Below are 20761 nucleotides of genomic sequence, written 5' to 3' on the forward strand. Positions count from 1 at the left end.
TCATTGTATCAGTATCAGAATAAATCATATATCAATTTGATGTCAAATTGATCAATATAAGTATTATTATATGTTGGCAGCTTATTTATTTAAAAATATATTACTTTAAATTTCTTCAATTTGATAAGCATATTGTATTTTATATAGATAACGAAATAATAATAATCATCTTAACTAGCAACCGCGGATTTTAAACCTATCCATCTAAATTGCATTTGAAAAAAAAAAGAAATTAAATTAACGAATATATAAAATATATATATAAAATAAAATTAAATTAATTTATTTACCTTTCTTCTGAATCAATAAAATAAACAATAATTGTTACTTTCTTTTTCTAGGATCGGTATTAATCTTTATAGTCATTAGGAGGAATATAAGGAAAATTTTTGATATAAGCACTAACGTTGCTTTGATTATGAATTTTCCTTAAATAATCGATAACATTATACAATTCACGATCTTTTTCACTTTTACACCTTTCATTATCAAAATCAGGTAAATGAATAGCATTGAAAGGTTGTAATTTTGCCTTCACATAAGAATCATCAATTAAAATAGTATTTGTTTGATCCCATACAATTTGAGGAAAAGTTGATGATTTATCTTTATTCAATTCTCGCCATACTTTTTCCAAATCCTTAATTGTTTCCACTTTTTGATAATAATCCTGATCGGATAAGTTCAAATTCTTCCTCGTCCATCTGGCAACTAATTTTTTTTCATATTGACCAAATGCAACTCTAATCATTTTATCAACATTCTTAGGTTGAGCTGATGACCATACCATTACAGCAAAACTATTGGAAGAATCAAAAATATATTTCATGAATCTTTCCATATATGGACGTTTTATAATATCTCTTTTTGCTTTATCTCTGTACACTAATGTTCCATTCAAATCCAATACCAAGAGTTTCGGTAGTGGATCTTTTGAACTAACGGTTACATCTGCTTTACTCAAATATGATATTGAAGCAAATTGTGTATTAATCCGTATAATCGGTTCTTTAATAGAACCGGTAGGTCCCGGAGATCTAGTAGGTCCCGGAGATACAGATAATATTTGACGATGAATAGGAGGTGGAGATTTATTATACCGCCGGGAAGGATCATATAATCTAGTGTTTTGTCTATCATGATTACTATAAGAAGGTCGTGATCGTCGTTTGTCAGAATTTCGGCTTCGAAAATAACGATCCCTCCGTGAACCTGGCGTTCTTGAAGAATATGTATGGTTTTGTCGTCTTGTCGTATAACCATCATTTCTTGTACGAGAATCATAATCATGTCTCGTAGTATTAGGTCTATTATCAATATGTCTACTATATTGATTTCTTTCAAATCTTTCAGGTGGTGGATGATGATACTCAGGACGTTGAAAATTTTGTGACCTGTGTATGTTATGTTGCCCTGATGTTGCATTTAATTTCGCTTGCCTTCTCCTCTCTCTTTTTGCAAATTTCTTTCTTATACGCCTATCATCTCGTTGATCTTTTTCATCATTGAATCGCTCCCTATTTACTGAATCATTTTGTCTCGATGCAGAAACATCTTTTCTTTGACCTAGATTATCCATAATTATATCTCCTTTCTACATAATCATATAATATAGATGATAAGTTTATATCTCAAAAAAGATTAAATATTATAATGAGAGTAAAAAAAAAATAATAATACCAACAATGAATAAATATCAATAATCATGAATCATCGAACCCTATATTTTTCAAATAACTTTAACCAAAAAAAAGTGTTTTTTTCTTTTAATATTACAAAAAATAAAAAGTAATAAGCCTTCTTTTTTTTTTATCGGGTTATTAAATAAATTAATATAATATATACGTATTATTATTTATCCTCTTTTCTTTTACTTTTTTTTTTCTTTCTCTTTTTGTCGTTTAAAATAAAATACATTTTTTTTTGAAAAAAAAAAGAAAAAAGAAATTTAAAATTCTTAATTTCTTTAAAAAAAGACCTACCGAACGAAAAAGGGTTCGACGTAAAAGTTTGTACAATAAAGTTGATAAAACGAAAATTCGCTTATTATATAAAATTTTATTTTAAGTAAGATCAGTTAAAACAATTTTGATAGTAATACAATTTCGGAATGTTTTTGGAATGTTTAGTAACTTGGTAAGACGTTAGCAAATTTCATAACAAAATTTTAAACAATTAATTGACTTATTTGTCCTATTACTGCGCCCATTTAATTTACCTTTTTGATTAAATTTACCTTTTTGAATGAATAACTCGATACTTTAACGTCATTAAATCAATAATTTTTATTACACAAAAAATAAAAATATTCGTTGATTCTTTAACTCCTGAAATATAATCATAATTAAATACCATAGTTAGAAGATTGTGAAAATGAAATACCATTATACTAAACCCATTAGAGTAACAGAGTTCTGATATAAGGAAAGTGAAATTAATCATTTTGTACTCACCACAAATTTACAAGTTAAACTAACACACTTTTTGCACTAACACCGATTAATATGGTTAGAACAAAAAATATAATTTTTAATCAAAATTCTTAACAGTTTTTAAGAAATGGAATTTAACCAAAATTGGGTATATTTGAATCGAATTTTAAGATTATCAAAAAAAGAAAATCTTACAAAATCAAATTTATTATCAATTTTGATTCACTCATTCGCTCAATAAATTGATATTATCTTAAGCTCCAGATTACTTAGATCTAAGCTCTAGTTTAATTAAAACATCATTCTTTGCCATATTGGCAAATCTTTCTTCTATAACAAAGTCCTCCAGTTTCATAGCCAATTTCACGTTAAATTTTTGTAAAATCAAACAAATAACCATTTTAATATCCATCAAAGCATATCTTTCTGCCGGACATATTCTTGATCCAAAACCAAAAGGACAATAAGTATTTGGTTCGATATTTTTGATTTTATCAGGCGAGAATCGTGTTGGGTCAAATTTTTCTGGTTGTGTGAAAAATTTAGGATCTTCATGATATAAGGGAATTGGATAAAGAATCGTTGTATTAGCTTTTAGTCTAAGATCTTTAGATTCGTCCATTGCTGGAAGGATGGTTTCAGATTTTAATAATCTAGCGACAAAACTTGCTGGAGCATATACTCTTAAAGATTCCTTAACAACTTGAGTCAAATACTCCATATTGGAAAGATCTATTGATGAAAACTTTGATTTATTACTGGTAAACAGGTACACATGTTTAATATAACAAAATTATTCATACCATCAAAAGTAGGTAAACGACCTCCCAAAGTTTTGTCGATTTCTTCTTGAAGTTTTACTTGAACGTCATGATTTTGCGTTATAGCAAAGATAGTATAAGGAATCGCAGTACCAGTTGTATGATATCCGGCCATTGTATAACCGCACATGTAATGTGTAATCTATAATTATTATTTTTTGAAAAAAAAAAAATTAACATTTTGTGGAATTCCAAGATGGAACCGAAAGAAAAACACGAATATTATCACTTACAGCTGCATCAGTAAATGGTTTTCCAGTATGGGGATCGTTTTCTGATACCAAAATATCAAATAAATCTTTCACTTTGTTTTCCCCTTCATTATTTGTTTTTAACTCATTTCTTCTTTGATCAATCAATTTACAAGTCACTGATTTCATATAATTGATAGACTCTTGGAATCTTTCCTCACGTAAAGTATCCAGCTTACCAAATTGCTTATCAAATAAACCACTTAATACATCATCATAAGATTTCTTATAGGTCTTTACATCAAGATTTTCTTCATTTGAGCTAAATTAATTTTTTTTTAAAAAAAAGGATGAATAAAAAATCTTGATTTGTCGAAATTTTTTACAATACATCGTTATACCTGACTATAACGTTAAGGGTAGTTCTTAAAGAGAATTCAAGACATTCTTCTTGCATTTTAATAATAGAATTTTTATCATTCATTATCACCTTTTCCCATCTTTCAATAAATTCGAGAGCAAGATTTCTAAGAGTTGGATACTTTACAACAATAACTAACATATTAAAGATGAATTAATTTAGTCTTTTATTTTAAAAAAAATTTACAATGATGAAAAATCAAAAAGGAATATAAATTACCATCATGTCCTAAACAAGAACCAACCACCTTTCTAAATTTAGCAGCCCTTTTACTATCATGAATTTGTAAATTATCATTTCCAAGGAAAGGTTCCAAGAATTTGAACAATTCAATAGGACGATCACCAACTTGTAGAGTAGCTTTCACGATCATCGGATCGACAGCCGAAATAGTATTAGGATAAGGTAAATCTGATGTGACATTATTACCTTGATTTTTATGAAGTTTACGAAGATATGGAATAAATCCACCACATAAAGACATTTCAGAAAAAATCTCATTTTTCTCATTTTCATTAGGAGAAATTTCTTTATCAACAGTAATAACATTTTCTTTTGGAGTAACATTTAAAAGACGAGGAGAATTTCTATATAAAAAATAAAGGGACGGAATGATTAAAAATAATGATATTACAATCATAAATTGATTGTAATAATCATCATTATAATCTGGTTTGTTATTGGGAATTTCATTATAATTTTGGACACAACTAATCATTATTAATAAAAACATGATGGGTGAAGAGAGAATTTGAAATCGAAAAAATTGATTGAACGGGTTGCATATTTTATCTGTAGTAATACCGTAATTGACTTGACTTGGCTAATACAGTTCATTTTAATGAAACTATAATCAAATAATTGCGTAACTTTCCCAATCCCTTTCATAAATTTCCAAATTTACGACTTTAAATTCCTAATACAGTCAAAATAACGATGTATCGGTGGACCACCAAATGCGAATGCGATAGATCTTTAATGCAGTTATTATACGGGGCATAGTATCCGGGTATCTTATACATGGGGCCATGGAGGGTTCTATGGCCAGTAATATACGAATATTTCAAGAATGCTATTTGTCCCATTTTTACAAAATGACAAAAAATAATAATTAAAGGAATCATGTGTATGTTTTGGAGAAAAATATTTTTACGAAATAATAACGGTATACCCAGAATTACTTTTTAATAAATCAATAACGGTTTAATTCTGCTGTTTACTAAAAACAATCAAAAAAAATCTTTGTCATATGAATTGGGTATTGAATTAAATATTGAATTGACGAATTGAAAATTGACAAATTGTGATAAATCTTGGCAATGCAAAATCGATCGAATCATATTCAAAGCTCCCAATTAATTAGATCTAAGCTCTAGTTTAATTAAAACATCATTCTTTGCCATATTGACAAATCTTTCTTCTATAACAAAGTCCTCCAGTTTCATAGCCAATTTCACGTTAAATTTTTGTAAAATCAAACAAATAACCATTTTAATATCTATCAAAGCATATCTTTCTGCCGGACATATTCTTGATCCAAAACCAAAAGGACAATAAGTATTTGGTTCGATATTTTTGATTTTATCAGGCGAGAATCGTGTTGGATCAAATTTTTCTGGTTGTGTGAAAAATTTAGGATCTTCATGATATAAGGGAATTGGATAAAGAATCGTTGTATTGGCTTTTAGTCTAAGATCTTCAGATTCATCCATTGCTGGAAGGATGGTTTCAGATTTTAATAATCTAGCGACAAAACTTGCTGGAGCATATACTCTTAAAGATTCCTTAACAACTTGAGTCAAATACTCCATATTGGAAAGATCTATTGATGAAAACTTTGATTTACTACTGGTAAACAGGTACACATGTTTAATATAACAAAATTATTCATACCATCAAAAGTAGGTAAACGACCTCCCAAAGTTTTGTCGATTTCTTCTTGGAGTTTTACTTGAACGTCATGATTTTGCGTTATAGCAAAGATAGTATAAGGAATCGCAGTACCAGTTGTATGATATCCGGCCATTGTATAACCGCACATGTAATGTGTAATCTATAATTATTATTTTTTGAAAAAAAAAAAATTTAACATTTTGTGGAATTCCAAGATGGAACCGAAAGAAAAACACGAATATTATCACTTACAGCTGCATCAGTAAATGGTTTTCCAGTATGGGGATCGTTTTCTGATACCAAAATATCAAATAAATCTTTCACTTTGTTTTCCCCTTCATTATTTGTTTTTAACTCATTTCTTCTTTGATCAATCAATTTACAAGTCACTGATTTCATATAATTGATAGACTCTTGGAATCTTTCCTCACGTAAAGTATCCAGCTTACCAAATTGCTTATCAAATAAACCACTTAATACAGCATCATAAGATTTCTTATAGGTCTTTACATCAAGATTTTCTTCATTTGAGCTAAATTAATTTTTTTTTAAAAAAAAGGATGAATAAAAAATCTTGATTTGTCGAAATTTTTTACAATACATCGTTATACCTGACTATAACGTTAAGGGTAGCTCTTAAAGAGAATTCAAGACATTCTTCTTGCATTTTAATAATAGAATTTTTATCATTCATTACCACCTTTTCCCATCTTTCAATAAATTCGAGAGCAAGATTTCTAAGAGTTGGATACTTTGCAACAATAACTAACATATTAAAGATGAAATAATTTAGTCTTTTATTTTAAAAAAAAAAAATTTACAATGATGAAAAATCAAAAAGGAATATAAATTACCATCATGTCCTAAACAAGAACCAACCACCTTTCTAAATTCAACAGCCCTTTTACTATCATGAATTTGTAAATTATCATTTCCAAGGAAAGGTTCCAAGAACTTGAACAATTCAATAGGACGATCACCAACTTGTAGAGTAGCTTTCATGATCATCGGATCGACAACCGAAATAGTATTAGGATAAGGTAAACCTGATGTGACATTATTACCTTGATTTTTATGAAGTTTACGAAGATATGGAATAAATCCACCACATGAAGACATTTCAGAAAAAATCTCATTTTTCTCATTTTCATCAGGAGAAATTTTCTCATCAACAATAATAACATTTGCTTTTGGAGTAACATTTAAAAGACGAGGAGAATTTCTATAGAAAAAATAAAGGGATGGAATGATTAAAAATAATGATACTACAATCATAAATTGATTGTAATAATCATCATTATAATCCGGGTTGTTATCGGGAACTTCATTATAATTTTGGATACAATTAATCATTATTAATAAAAACATGATGGGGTAAAAGAGAGAGAATTTGAAATCGAAAAAAATTGATTAAAGGGTTGCATGAGAATTTTTATTATTGTATGTAGTAATGACGTAATTGACTTGACTTAGTTTGGCTAATACATTTTAACGAAACGGCTATAACCAAAATAATTGCGTAACTTTCCCAATCCAATTTTATACTTGCTATAAATTTCCAAATTTACGAAATTTACGATTTTAAATCTCCTAATACAGTCAAAATAACGATGTGTCGGTGGGATCACCAAATGCGACAGGTCGACAGGTCTTTAATGCAGTTATTATACGGGACATAGTTATCCGGGTATCTTGCAAAACCCGGGAGAACATTACATTTGGTGACACATTACATAGTAAGGTACAAGAATTACAATAGTATTATTATACCCGGGTATTTTACAAATTTTAAAGAAAATTTCCGTATATCGATTATCGAATTTTAAATAAAAATTTTTTCGAGGGTTACTATACATGGGGGGTTCTATGGCCAGTAATATACGATAATTTCAAGAATGTTATTTGTCCCATTTTTAAAAAATGACAAAAAATAATTAAAGGAATTATTTGTATGTTTTGGAGAAAAAAAATATATATATATACAGTATATCTTTACGAAATAATAACGACATACCCAGAATTACTTTTTAATAAATCAATAACGGATTAATTCTGCTGTTTACTAAAAACAAACAAAAAAAACTTTTATCATATGAATTGGGTATTAAATTAAATATTGAATTGACGAATTGAAAATTGACGAATTGTAATAATTGAAATAAATCTTGGCAATGCAAAATTTGATCGAATCATATTCAATATATTCAATATATAATTTTTTTTTTATGCCAGGTCAATTTTTGTCATACTAATTTTTAAATTCATAGATATGATAAATAAGTAAATATCATAATAACTTATTATAAACTAATTAAATAAGAAAAAAGTAAATTGTTATTCTTCTACGGGTTATTAAAGGATTAAAAAGATGCAAATGGGAGGACAATGTTTTCTTTTTTTATATCCTTTGATATTAATTTGTAACATATTATGTACAATATTCTTAAAATTAAAATTTGATCTACAAAAAAATGTAGGGTTCATCGTGAAATTACTTTATTTATTATGAATATTGTTCAAAAAATGGTATAAATATTATGCAGGACTGCAGGAGATATTTTTATCTAAAATCGGATAAATAATGAAAACCCGTACAAAGTTGAAACTTTTTTTTTTTATTTCCTTTTTAAAATAATTTTTAAAGATTTATAAAAAGGATCGTAATTATCGAAAGATGATTTTTTTTTATTTTTCCGGAAATTAAAATGTTTATCGCACAATGAATTTATTTCCGATAATGTATGAATAATAGTAGTTATGTATAGTAACTACAAATCTAATGACAGCATGTATATATTGATCTCGAGTAATCAATTAATTCTACTTAGTAATCATATATCCTATTCTAGCGTTACGTACTATCCTAATAATTCTATCTTAATAATCGTATTCTATTGTATTCTATTCTAATAATCGTATTCTATCCTAATAATCAAATCGTATTTTATCCTCACATTTCATATTCTATCTTGGCATTCCACAATAATCATAATCGGATTCTATCCTCATAATAATCATATTCTATAATCACATTTTATCTTGGCATTCCACAATAATCATATTCTATCCTGGCATTCTACAATAATCATATTCTATCCTGGTATTCTACAATAATCATATTCTATCCTGATAATCATATTATCCTCATAATAATCATATTCCATCTATTCTATCCTAGCATTCCATCTCGGCGTCTCCTCAATCTACTTTTCCTACAATATATATTTCACAATAATTCTTAATAATATTCCAAAAAAATTCTTTCCATTCTTTTCCTAGAATAACCTAAAAATGGTTGCTAAAAAATTGAAAATAATTTTAATGATAAATTATCTAATTTTCTTTCGTCTTGTTTTTGGAGTTTTTGGATTTAATGGATGGTACTTGCCAAGTTTTTTGAAATTTAATGAGGATTCAACATTTCTTTTACCAATGGATGATGTGAATAATGATGATTCATTAGGTTAGGTATCATGTTACAAAAATTTAGGTAAAAACATTAATTTACATTATTTTAACTTATTATAGGAAATTTGAGTTTTTTGAAATTTTTTGAAATATCAAACGAAGAAAGAATGATTATTGAACATGGTCAAGGTAAAAAAATTTTTTTCTTAAAATGATACAAAATGATATAAATTGCAAAAAATTAATAGTTGTCTGTCGTTCTCTGTCGTTGTTTGTCGTTGTTTGTCGTTGTCGTAAAAACAAAAAAGCATCGTTAACGATATTAGAAAAAAAACATGATTGTTTCAAAGAAGCCACAACAACATTAAAAAATGGTTGTAAAAATGTAAATTTATCTAATAATGATAAGATACAATGTAAGTTTAATCAAGGACTCTTTTTTTTTTACTTAATATTGTAATTTCTTTTAATAAATTTATTAAATTTATTATAAAATTTCTTTGAAAAAAAGATGCGATTCGTTTAGCTAAATGCGAACTTGCTACTGCTAACCTTGCCTTTCCTATGGAATGTGATGATATTGATCATGATGTTGGAAAATGTATCGAGTATGTGAATAATTAGGATTGATCATACTGACGGGAGATATTAACGAAAAGTTGATCAAGTGACTAACAATACTAACAAATTTTTTTTTTATAGATCTATTTCGAGAATTCCTCAATTTTGGACCACATATTCTGGATATTTCCGTGAAGTTTGTACGTATAATTAATTAAATCAATAAAATAAATAAATAAATACATAACAAATAAACAATTAACAAACATTTAAAACATTTCTTCTTTTTGTAAATGTAGCTCAAATGTGTTTTGCCATGAGATATTCTCTTGAACGAGGTAAGATATGTTTCCTAAATCCTAAACTCGACGTTTCATAAATTCCAAAGATGACATCTCTATAATTCTAATTTCTAATCATTCTAATAATTCTAATAATTCTAATCATTCTAATATATTTCCCATCACCACAAGATTTATTGGAAGAATATAATAGAAACGTCACATTTAAATATCATCATATATTAAAACATTTACATGAAATTATGATGACTTTGCGTAAAGAGGAAGTGAACCGATTATCTCAAATTAAGAAATTTCTAACAAATATGGCAAAAGATGTAAATGAGCTTGAGGTAAGATACAAGAAAATATTCGGATTCAAAGATTTGATCCTATAAGTGAGCGCCAATACCATATCAGATATACTTATCATACGTGATACACCCATATACGTGTATCGCCCATGCCCCATGGGTACCCATACTATATGAATTTCGTCTAAAAAATGATCGTCATGAGGTCCCACAAGTGTTGTGTTGTGGTGTTGTGTGAGCGATGTCCTCCCATACGGCCATATCAACCTATGTACTACCATATGCGTGATATTCATATACTACCTATACAGGCTATACTTTGTCTTTAACATACCCTTGTCTTTAACGACTTTTCGACTAAAAAATGATCGTCATAGCAAAAATGTGAATTTTAACCTATATTATACTTTTTAACCATATATATACTTTTTTTTAATTATAGGAAACGACTTCGTTTAATATGGGATCATTAAAAGGAATTTTATCGGATTTTCAAATAATTACTCAAAGTGCTTTAAGTCAAATAATTCATCTTAACGAGGTAATAGTCTTTAACACGATTTAATGCAGTTATATATATACAGTATATATCACGTGAAATATTTCATTAATTTTTAGGAACTTGGTAAATTTGTACCTAATGCAAGGATAATTCTTGATGAAATTAATAATGCAAATGAACAACAATTAAGTACTATTAAAGAATTAACGGTAGATCATTTTTTTTAATATTATGATAAATACGTTTTATTTTTTTATTAAAATATTACTATATTCATATAAAAAAAGGTGACATCAAAAGATATAATTCAAGTAAACTTTGAAAAATTGGGACAGATTTATCAGGCAAGCAAAATTAAATAATTTTTACAAAATTTTTTTTAGCATAATTCAAAGAGAATGGTCAACAAGAGTAAGTAAAAAAATTAGCACCTACAAAAGATTGACGCAGTGGCAAGAGATATACTATTATCACAAGAGCAAGTATATGATAATATGGAAGATGTTAAGGTATATACTATATACTATACATACGTACATATAAAACTAATTTCACAGAATTTTCTCGCATTTCTCTCATATTGTCACATTTTTTTATATTATCTCATTTCTCTCGTATTCTTTTATATTCTATCATATTCTTTTTATATTCTTTCACATTCTCGCACCTTTCCCTTTAGAACAAACATGACGAATTATTAAACCAATTACAAGAAGCGAAAGAAAATTTACAAAATTTATTAGATATTTCACAAAACGAAATTCAAGAATTAACGAAATCATTAAGCGATGCAAAAAAAATTCATCAAGATTTTATGAAATTTTTGAAACCATTAAAAGTTTCAATTGATTTCATTAATTGGATTTATGGTAAATACTAATTAATAAGTTATGATATAAAGAGGTTTTAATATTTAATAGCTTTTTTTTTTTTTGGTCCAACTTTTGGTTTAAACTTTTGGTTCGACTTTTTGGTCTTTTAGACGGAAAACCTTTTACAAATAATGTAATTTATGTGATTCCGTTATTTACTCTTATATTTTGGATATTATTTGGTAAAATGGTGGCAATTTCATGTATGTAATTAACTAGTATAACCTAAAAAATATGACTAATATATGACTAATACATGATTAATATATACCCAATTTTTTAACATCCACAGTAACGATGCAATTATTATATCGTTACATTAATCAATATGAAACATTCGATGAACAATTCATTCAGTCTTTCGTTTTGGTGGTAAATATTACAAATATGCTTTCTTACTTTCTTACTTCCTTACTTTCTTACTTCCTTTACTTCCTTGCTTTCTTGTATTTTTTTAAAAAAAAACAAAAAAAGTAAAAAATTAATTTTTTATGATCTTTGCACTTTTGAAGATGACGGGAGGAATATTATCAAGAGTATTTTCCAATGGATTTGAAAATCAAATGATAACCAAAATATTAAACATAATTCGTAGACGTTACTAAAAAAATTTAAGGTTACCTTTTTACCACAAATAAAATGACGCAAATCAATTGTTTACTAATTAGGATGGAAATATACATATCAGGTTATAATCGCATATGACAACAAGATGATATACGAGAAAAACATGCAAAACTTTTTTTTATTGAAAGAATTTATTTTCCATGACTCGAATAATACGATTATTTATATCTTTTTTTTTATTTTTATTATATAAAAAAAAACGTGAGAATTAAATAAATTAGTATGAGTTCATAGAAAAATTACTTTATTAAGAAAATTTTAATGCAAGGGAAATTTTTAAGGAGATTTAAAATAACCGAAAAAAAACCTTTTTTTTCTATGAATTTAACCATAAAAAAAAAAAATATTTTTTGATTTAAGCCCCAATAATTTATACTATTTAGAGTAATCAATGGTTTTTTTATTTGTACTTTTTTGTGTGTAAGTTTCTTTTACATAACAATCATTAATTTTACCTTTTATTATTTATCTTATTATCTCGCGAAATCAAAGACCGAAACTTAATTATTTATAATATAATATTTAGTTTAGATCAAGTTGGATAATCAAATATTACAAATATTACAAATATTTAAATATTGCCGAATATAAACGATTTAACCCAAGATCTTGTAAAAAAAAAAAATCGATTAAACAGATTTCCCGATTTTATCTATTTTATCGTAGACATGTGAACTATTATTTAATGTTCATTTTTCACGAGATAATTATTTTTTTTTCTATTGTTTTAAGATTTTTTTTTTAAAAGTAATAAATAAATAAATAAAATAAAAAAAATATAAATAAATAAATAAAAAAATACATAAATAAATAAATTAAGTTTTTAAATTATCTAATCAAAAAAAAATTTTAAAAACAATACCTTTTTATAGAATCTCTTTCTTATCTCTTCCTTATCTCTTTTCTTGGATAAATTAAGAAAGTGATATTTTCGAATTTTTTTTTTTATTATATTATATTAAAAAATCATTATATTAAACAAGTTTTTATTGTTATTCTTACTATGATTTATGCGAGTTATCAAAACTTGATTTCATTATTTTTATTTCATGTTACCAATCTTGAAAATATTACCAATCTTGAAAAATATTACCTATCTTGAAAAATATTACCAATCTTGAAAAGTATTACCAATCTTGAAAAGGGTATTACCAATCTTTGAAAAGTCAAATACAATATTGTATTTACTTTTTTTGTTTAATTAAAAAAGTTTATTTAAAGTTTTTTTTTTTTTTTTTGTAACCTTGCTTTATTTGTTATCTTGCTTTTTTGATTCTTTTTTTGATAAATTTTTTTTTTTTTTTTGCGGGGAAATGAACCGAATATGGTAGTATTATAATAAAGTATTTTTCTTTGTTGAAAAAAAAAAAATTTTTTTTTAAAAAGAAAAATTTTCTAGGAAAAAGTTTATCGATGATTAAACTTCCAAAAATAGTAATCATGAATGTTTTTAAGATCTTTTATGTAAACAAACCTTAAAAAAAAAACGACAAAAAAAAATAAAAATGTAAAATATAATATAATAAACAAAATAAAAAAGAAAAAGTTTAAAAAAATAAAAAAGTTTAAAAAAATGAACTTACCCAAAAAATTAAAATTATTCATACCAAAAAGATTATTCATTATTTCGTTTCTTAAAATATTGCTTTACAATGTTATTTTCAGGTTTTACAGGTTTTTTGAGATCTTCTCATAAAAAAAAAATTAAAATCAGGTGTAAATAACACATGGAAAATTTTTTAACTCGTGAAAAAGGAAAAAGTTAAAAATGATTCGATTATGACGTTTCACATTCTTCGAGATTTTTTTTTTTTTGAGAAGCAATTCATTATTAATATACATACATATACATATTTATTTATTTCACTGAGTAAATGATATTTTTGATGCGATCGATCGATAGATAAAAAAAAAAAGAAGATTATTAGAGTTTTTTTTAGAGTTTTTTTAGAGTTTTTTAGAGTTTTTTTAGTCAAGTATTTAACGCATATAACGCATGGGCATTAAAATTTTTTAAGGTTTTTTTTTATAATGTGTATTTATAAAAAAAAAAAATTTTAAAAATTTCAAATTTTTTTATTTACATTTTCTCGAAAAACTTTTTCTCTTTTGTTTAACCTTTTTAAAGATTTCATCTCACATCTGATCATTGATTGACAGATACAAGATAACCTTGTTCGTAAAATCCCCGTCAAATAAAACGAAATACTAAATCAATACTTGGCTTATGCGTGGCGGATAAAAGCTAATATAAATTAAAATGGAACAATGAAACTATATAAAGTATGATAATAATAATGGTTTATATATAAATATATATATATGGATTTTACAACCGACCAAATATATCAATTAGCAAGTATATCTTTACCATAAAAAAAGAATCTTTTAAAAATCGTATTACCTATTTATAATATAAAAAAAAAACCATGTATATAATTAATCGGAAATTCCGCGTATTCATACTAATTTCTTTCAGCCAGGTCAGCTGAGTTCAATTATTATGAAAGTTTACGTTTTTGATTATATTTCATACCATTTTTAAGATCACAATTAAAAAAAAATTTTTTGATGGCGGGGAACATTAGTTAAAATGTGGCTGATAATAAAGCGATTATATATATATATATTTCAGATATATATAGTGGTTTGTGGTTTGTTGTGGATTGAAAGGGAAAAAATAAGGTAGGTAGATTAGGCGGTTACACGCCAAAATTTATCGGGCGATCATACGTTTTGTGCGACCAGAAAAAAACCGCAAATCAATTCATAGAAAAACAACGTAAAAAGAGGGTTGAGAGAAATCAAACCAATTGTAGTTGGTCAATCCAAAAAAAGATTTAGTATAGAAATTCCAAAAATTTAAAGAAAGAAAGGAGGAAAGGAGAAAAGAAAAGGAGAAAAATTAAAAATTACTGATAGGAGATAGGAGATAGGAGTATTATATATAAATAATCATATAAAGTTCATTTTTTATCATTTTTATCATATAAAACATATAAAGTTATAAAGAAAATTTTTTTATTATAAAGTAATTTTTTTATTATAAAATAAATTTTTTTTTAGAGAAATTTGAAATATTTTCTTTCTTTTTTTTTTTTTTTTTTTTTTTTACTATGATATACCATTTTTATATATATTTTTTTAAATCATGCATTTCTATGAATTTATATGAAATTATAGAAAAATAAAAAGAAAAAAAATAAAAAGAAAATAAAAAAAAAAAAACAAATTATGCAAAAAAAAAAAAACATTTTCTTTCTATATTCCACTATGAAAATTTTACAGATATTTATAGACTCTTGTTTGGATTTTCAATTTCTGTTTCGATTTTTTTTGCGATTCAAGATTTTATAATTTTTTCTCTTTTTTTTTTTTTTACTATTCTTATCAATTATTATCTTTTTAAACTTTATGTTTTCTTTTCTTTTTTTTTTTAAAAAAAAAAAAAAATTACTTAGCGATCTTACTACGCCGAATAAAAATTTTTAAACGTTATTCACGTGAAATGCTAATACGATTTTAGCCAAACGATGAGAAATTTACTTTTAACCCCAGATTTTTAATTTACCAGAAACTGCATAAAAGATTAAAACATTAAAACTACTGCGCCAAAAGATATATTCTCAGGAACACTAAAATGATGATTTAAACAAAGAGTAACAAGAGTGAACATGATAATCACGTGATCTGTAATACACTATAAAGAAACCTTTTTTGTCAATTTCACATACTATCCATATATATTTATTTTTATGCAGTGAGAAAGAAAACATCTCGCATACTCACACATAAAATAATAATTTCCCTATGAATAATACTTGTAAAGGAATTTGACTATGATTTATTTCATCTTCCTAAATAACCCAAATAACACCCTTTTTACAGGTATCATTGACCTATACCCATACTATAATTGTTTAATTTCATACTGAGGTACTCTGAGTATCTGACGTATTATTATTATGACATAAAAAGCATTTATAAATACGTAATATCAATCTTTTGTAATCAGTTTTTATTTAAAACTTTATCATGAAGTAGTACATTTTGGGCGTCAAAAAAAACAAGGGAACTTTTTTTTTTAACTATCAAATTTACAAATAAATTAATTTTCATTGAAAAAATAAATAATAAAACGGAAAATACTAATTAACATACCGTAAAAAATTTTTGTGGCTTGTTAAAGCCATTAGATTATCCTCCAACATTTTTATCTTTTTTATCAATGAAATATCAAAAATTATTCTAACCGATATCAGGAAAGTTTATTAAATAGGTATTCGAAAATAAACAAAAAATAAACCTTAAATCGGATAAGCATACTTTTTTTAGGTGATATTAGATTATGAGATATTTAAAATATAAGATGTGAGATAAAAAAATATGATAAATATTTATATTTATATATTTATAACAGATAATATATATATATATTTATATTTATTGATTAGATAAAATATGATGATTTACATTATTATGATATATATAAAGTATATTTAACGCAGTATATGATATATATAAACATAGTATTTAGAATAGTATTAATATAGTATTTAATATAGTATTTGATTTATATGCAGTACTTGCAACAGCACATTTGTTTATCACATCATATCGATGATCTGATGATATACTGCACAATACCCTGGCTGGTAATACAAGTTTGTTACGTACAAACGCCATAAAACCTAACATACAGATGTCACAACAGATTAATCAAATATATCAGTTAGGTTAAAAGATTATTTAAATGATAATGTAAAATAGGTACCAAAAGAACTTATTCGGTTTCGTTTAATAAAAAATTTTTATTTTTTTTTTTTCTCAATTGTGTAATTTAGACACAAATTACAAATAAGAACAAGATAATAAATAAACATTTAAATCAAGTTAAACCGATGAAAATGTTGATCCCTCATCTTATATTATACAATGACTTTTTTATTTGTTGTCTTGTACTTTTTTATACAATTTTTTTACTTTTTAACTTGTGTTTATAAACTAATTATATATCAAATTTTGATATTTTTGGGAGAGATCCCAAAAAAAAAAAATTTTTCTTTTTTTTTCTTGATTGTTGAGTTCAGTACTCTGGATGATCTCTTATTTTTACGGTTTAGTTACTGGAACATCCAAGAAGAATAGAAATTGTAATCTTTTTAAATATTTTTGAGATTTAAATGTTTTTACTATGAAATAAACATAAAAGATAATTTTAATGTGATTAATTTTTTTGACGCGCTCGTAAAAAAAAAAAAAAATTAAAAATAAATTTATTTTTGAATGTTTTTGGTAATTAAAATAAATTATACCGAATTACAATATATAACAGTTACATATTATTTAAGAATATGGTAGTTATATACCTTAAAATATATACCATATATACCATACATACCATACATACCGATAAAATATATACCGTAAATACAATGTATGTGCCGTAACTTGAATTATATAATATATATATACCGGAATTATTATTATTATATTATATATATATATATATATATATTATCTAAAAATATATTACTATAATTTCACACGAATTCATATTATAATGCATAATAATCACCTTACGATTTACTATTTATATTATCCCACCTCGTGCTGCTCCGATACTCCGAGAAAGAATATTCTTATTAATATCTATTATACGGTTATACGGAGTAAAAAATTTTTTTTTTAAATAGGAGTAAAAAAAAAATATTTGAATAAGTTGAATAATAGTTAAGAAAAGGTTTAGTAATATTAATTTTTTATTTATGTTATTAGCATTATTAGCTCGGAAAGAAAATCATATCAAAATTCAGAAAAAAAACACATGCCGCATTATACATTTACATTTTTATATATAATAACAATATTGTAATTTTATGATTTACCAAATTTACAAATAACTCCATTTTTACATAAGAAATACATTATATAAATTAGGTTTAGCCACTTTTCTGGTGATAAAATCATTTTGTTGCCTTTTTTTTCTATTTATATCTTTAGTTTAATTAGTGTGTAATTACAATAATTACACAATCTATAAATAGAATTTTTAGGAAAATTGTTTGTAAAAATTTTTTTTTTTTTATTGTTGCTATTAATTGTTAGTTTAAAATTTTTAATATGTTGTTTTTTTTTATATATGTTAATACTATTTACCAATCAAAAAATGTTTACTCTGGAAAAAAAAATCTTATAAATTTGCAGTCAGAGGAAATTGTTTTTTTTTTTTCATCTTTACATCCGAAAAATAAATAATTATTACCAAAAGGAATAATTTTTTTTTAAAAAAAATAAATAGTTACCTTGAACCGTTTTTTTTCGTGTTTAACAAATTATATATTTTTTTTTTTACGAATAAAAAAGTAAAAAAAAAATAAAATAAAATAAAATTTAAATTTTTTTTTAAAAAAAAAAACTTTTTTTTCCAAACCTCTTTCCAAAACTTTTCCAAAAAACTTTTTTCTTTTAAAGATGACCAAGAAAACCTCAAAGAGATCCTCAGATACTAAAATTCGTAATATGAGACAAGGACAAGTAAAGATCAAGCTTGACCTAAAAAAGCCTTCCCCATCTTCCCCACCTTTACCTCTTCCTTTCCCCCCTACTCAAAGGGTTGAACAAATTGTCGCAAAACTTGTCGCAAAACCAAGATTGGCCAGATTTCCAAACGCTTTTATTATGTATCGTAATGAATATGTTCAATATTTGAAATCACAAGGTTATCATATTTCTATGACCGAATTAAGTCCAATGATTTCAACATCTTGGAAAAAAGAGAGTGAATTTGTTAAAGAAGCTTACACTAAACTTTCAAGCGAAGCAGAGAAAATGTATGTTCGTGATACTGGAAGTACGCAACAACAAATCAATTATAAATATTTACCAACTCGACCTACTTTATCATCAAAAAGTGAATCCAATGGAAATGGTCCTAAATTAGACGATCTTTCTGGTCAATCTAACCAATCTAACCAATCTCATCAATTCCAGAATCCTGATGATTTTTATAATATTAATAATATATATGACCGATTATTTCAATATTCAATCCCATCAAATGGATTTCAAAGAAATTATTCTAATAAAGAACCTGAACAAATTCCTTCTTTCTCTATTGGTACCTCAGGTTTAGAAAAATATTCTCTTGATAATGTAACTCTTCCTCAACATGGTTCAATTCATTCAATTCCGCAGCAAGATTGTTTCCCGGATAACATTTTTCAATGTCAATGGTCTCCTAATATTTCCTCATCTATTCAACATAATAATCCTTCAGTATCTTTTGGTCCTTCATACTCTCCTACTAGTCCTACTTTTGATGATTTGATTAATTCACCAATTATGGGATTTTCTTCATTAGAAGCTCAAATGTTAGAATCCATGTCCCCTTCTTCAAATTCTTCAATTGATGATATTTCTTCTTCAATTGATGATATTTCTTTATTATTCTCACCAGAAATTGATGATGGTGGATTTTATGAAAAATCCGATTTTTCAACCCCTAATTTTACAGATTCTATAACCTGTCAATCCCCACTATCATCACCTTCTGGATTATATTTATATTCTGGACAATCATATCCTTCTTTCCAAAGTTAAATTTTTTTAAGTTTTTTCGCAATTTTGAATTTTCGAATTTTCGTAGTAGTAGACTTTTTAATCTCTCAGGGGAAAAATTTATTACATTTTCGCAAAAAAAAAAACTATCTTTTTTTTGTTTTTTGAAAAGAAACGATGATTTCTTTTTCAATGAACTATAAGGAAATATAAATCTCGTAAACTTTTATATATATTATTAATTTTTTTTTTTTTTACTCGCGATTTATATAGAATATCCTAATTTCTTTGTCTTTAATATTTTGATAAATATCAAGTATGAATTGTCACAAACATTTTACACGATTTTACACGATTTAACACGATTTAACACGAAGTTTTACATTTACACGAGTTTTACAACATGAAAACCAAACTTTTATATATCGATTCCTTTTTTTTTTTATAAAAAAAAAAAAAAGAAAAAAAAAAAAAAAAAAAAAAAAAAAAAAAAAAAAAAAAAAAAAAAAAAGCGATAAAAACTATAAAACAACCAAACAACTTTTTAAGGATTTACAAATTATGTTTTTTTTTTATTTCTTTAGTTATTAGAAAAAAAAATAATTTTTTTTTTTTATATTTCTTTCTTTTCTTTTTTTATATATATGTAAAATAGTATCCAAAAAAAAAAAAAATAAGGACAAGAGAGGTATAATATATATATATATAACTTTTTTCCGAATCTTTTTATCCTATTTTTTTTTCTTTTCTTTTCTTTTCTTTCTTTTCTTTCTTTGTATAAATTTATCATAATTCAATTTTTTCTTTTTCCTTCTACTTTTTTTTTTTTAGTATATATATATATTATTATTTTGTTTCATTGTTTGTTGCTTTTTTTT

General features: G+C 25.2%; 5 protein-coding genes across 6 annotated transcripts; 2 read left to right on the forward strand and 3 right to left on the reverse strand.

Annotated features, from left to right (window-relative positions):
- Nucleotides 1-51: 51 nt before the first annotated feature.
- Nucleotides 52-2025, reverse strand: OCT59_019315 (uncharacterized protein). Of its 2 annotated transcripts, none has more exons than XM_066135947.1 (4): nt 1983-2025; nt 1681-1737; nt 291-1594; nt 52-204 (listed from the first exon to the last, which is right to left on the reverse strand). In XM_066135947.1, exons 2-3 carry the CDS (start codon nt 1705-1707, stop codon nt 350-352), a joined length of 1272 nt encoding a protein of 423 aa, XP_066005188.1. In that variant the 5' UTR covers nt 1708-1737; nt 1983-2025; the 3' UTR covers nt 52-204; nt 291-349. The 2 variants fall into 2 exon arrangements, with proteins under 2 accessions (XP_066005188.1, XP_066005187.1); XM_066135946.1 differs by having other exon boundaries at nt 1685-1890.
- Nucleotides 2026-2697: 672 nt separating this feature from the next.
- Nucleotides 2698-5094, reverse strand: OCT59_019316 (uncharacterized protein; the record flags this gene model as incomplete). Its single annotated transcript, XM_066135948.1, has 5 exons — nt 4085-5094; nt 3846-3999; nt 3487-3766; nt 3236-3395; nt 2698-3164 (listed from the first exon to the last, which is right to left on the reverse strand). The coding sequence occupies exons 1-5, from the start codon at nt 4596-4598 to the stop codon at nt 2698-2700; spliced, it is 1575 nt and encodes a 524-aa protein (XP_066005189.1). The 5' UTR covers nt 4599-5094.
- Nucleotides 5001-7154, reverse strand: OCT59_019317 (uncharacterized protein). The gene is made up of 5 exons (XM_066135949.1): nt 6613-7154; nt 6370-6523; nt 6011-6290; nt 5759-5918; nt 5001-5687 (listed from the first exon to the last, which is right to left on the reverse strand). Exons 1-5 carry the CDS (start codon nt 7124-7126, stop codon nt 5221-5223), a joined length of 1575 nt encoding a protein of 524 aa, XP_066005190.1. The 5' UTR covers nt 7127-7154; the 3' UTR covers nt 5001-5220.
- Nucleotides 7155-9049: 1895 nt separating this feature from the next.
- On the forward strand, nt 9050-12301 carry OCT59_019318 (uncharacterized protein; the record flags this gene model as incomplete). The annotated part of the gene is made up of 15 exons (XM_066135950.1): nt 9050-9221; nt 9287-9355; nt 9415-9582; nt 9678-9774; nt 9869-9927; nt 10027-10065; nt 10201-10361; nt 10765-10863; nt 10941-11033; nt 11112-11168; nt 11253-11333; nt 11504-11693; nt 11807-11899; nt 11989-12068; nt 12209-12301. 15 exons carry the CDS (start codon nt 9050-9052, stop codon nt 12299-12301), a joined length of 1551 nt encoding a protein of 516 aa, XP_066005191.1.
- A 6496-nt stretch (nt 12302-18797) lies between these two features.
- On the forward strand, nt 18798-19925 carry OCT59_019319 (uncharacterized protein; the record flags this gene model as incomplete). The annotated part of the gene is made up of 1 exon (XM_025312599.2): nt 18798-19925. The coding sequence occupies one exon, from the start codon at nt 18798-18800 to the stop codon at nt 19923-19925; it is 1128 nt and encodes a 375-aa protein (XP_025189171.2).
- Nucleotides 19926-20761: the final 836 nt, after the last annotated feature.

The sequence above is a fragment of the Rhizophagus irregularis genome, chromosome 28 (assembly GCF_026210795.1).
Source record: "Rhizophagus irregularis chromosome 28, complete sequence".
NCBI classification, from domain to species: domain Eukaryota; kingdom Fungi; phylum Glomeromycota; class Glomeromycetes; order Glomerales; family Glomeraceae; genus Rhizophagus; species Rhizophagus irregularis.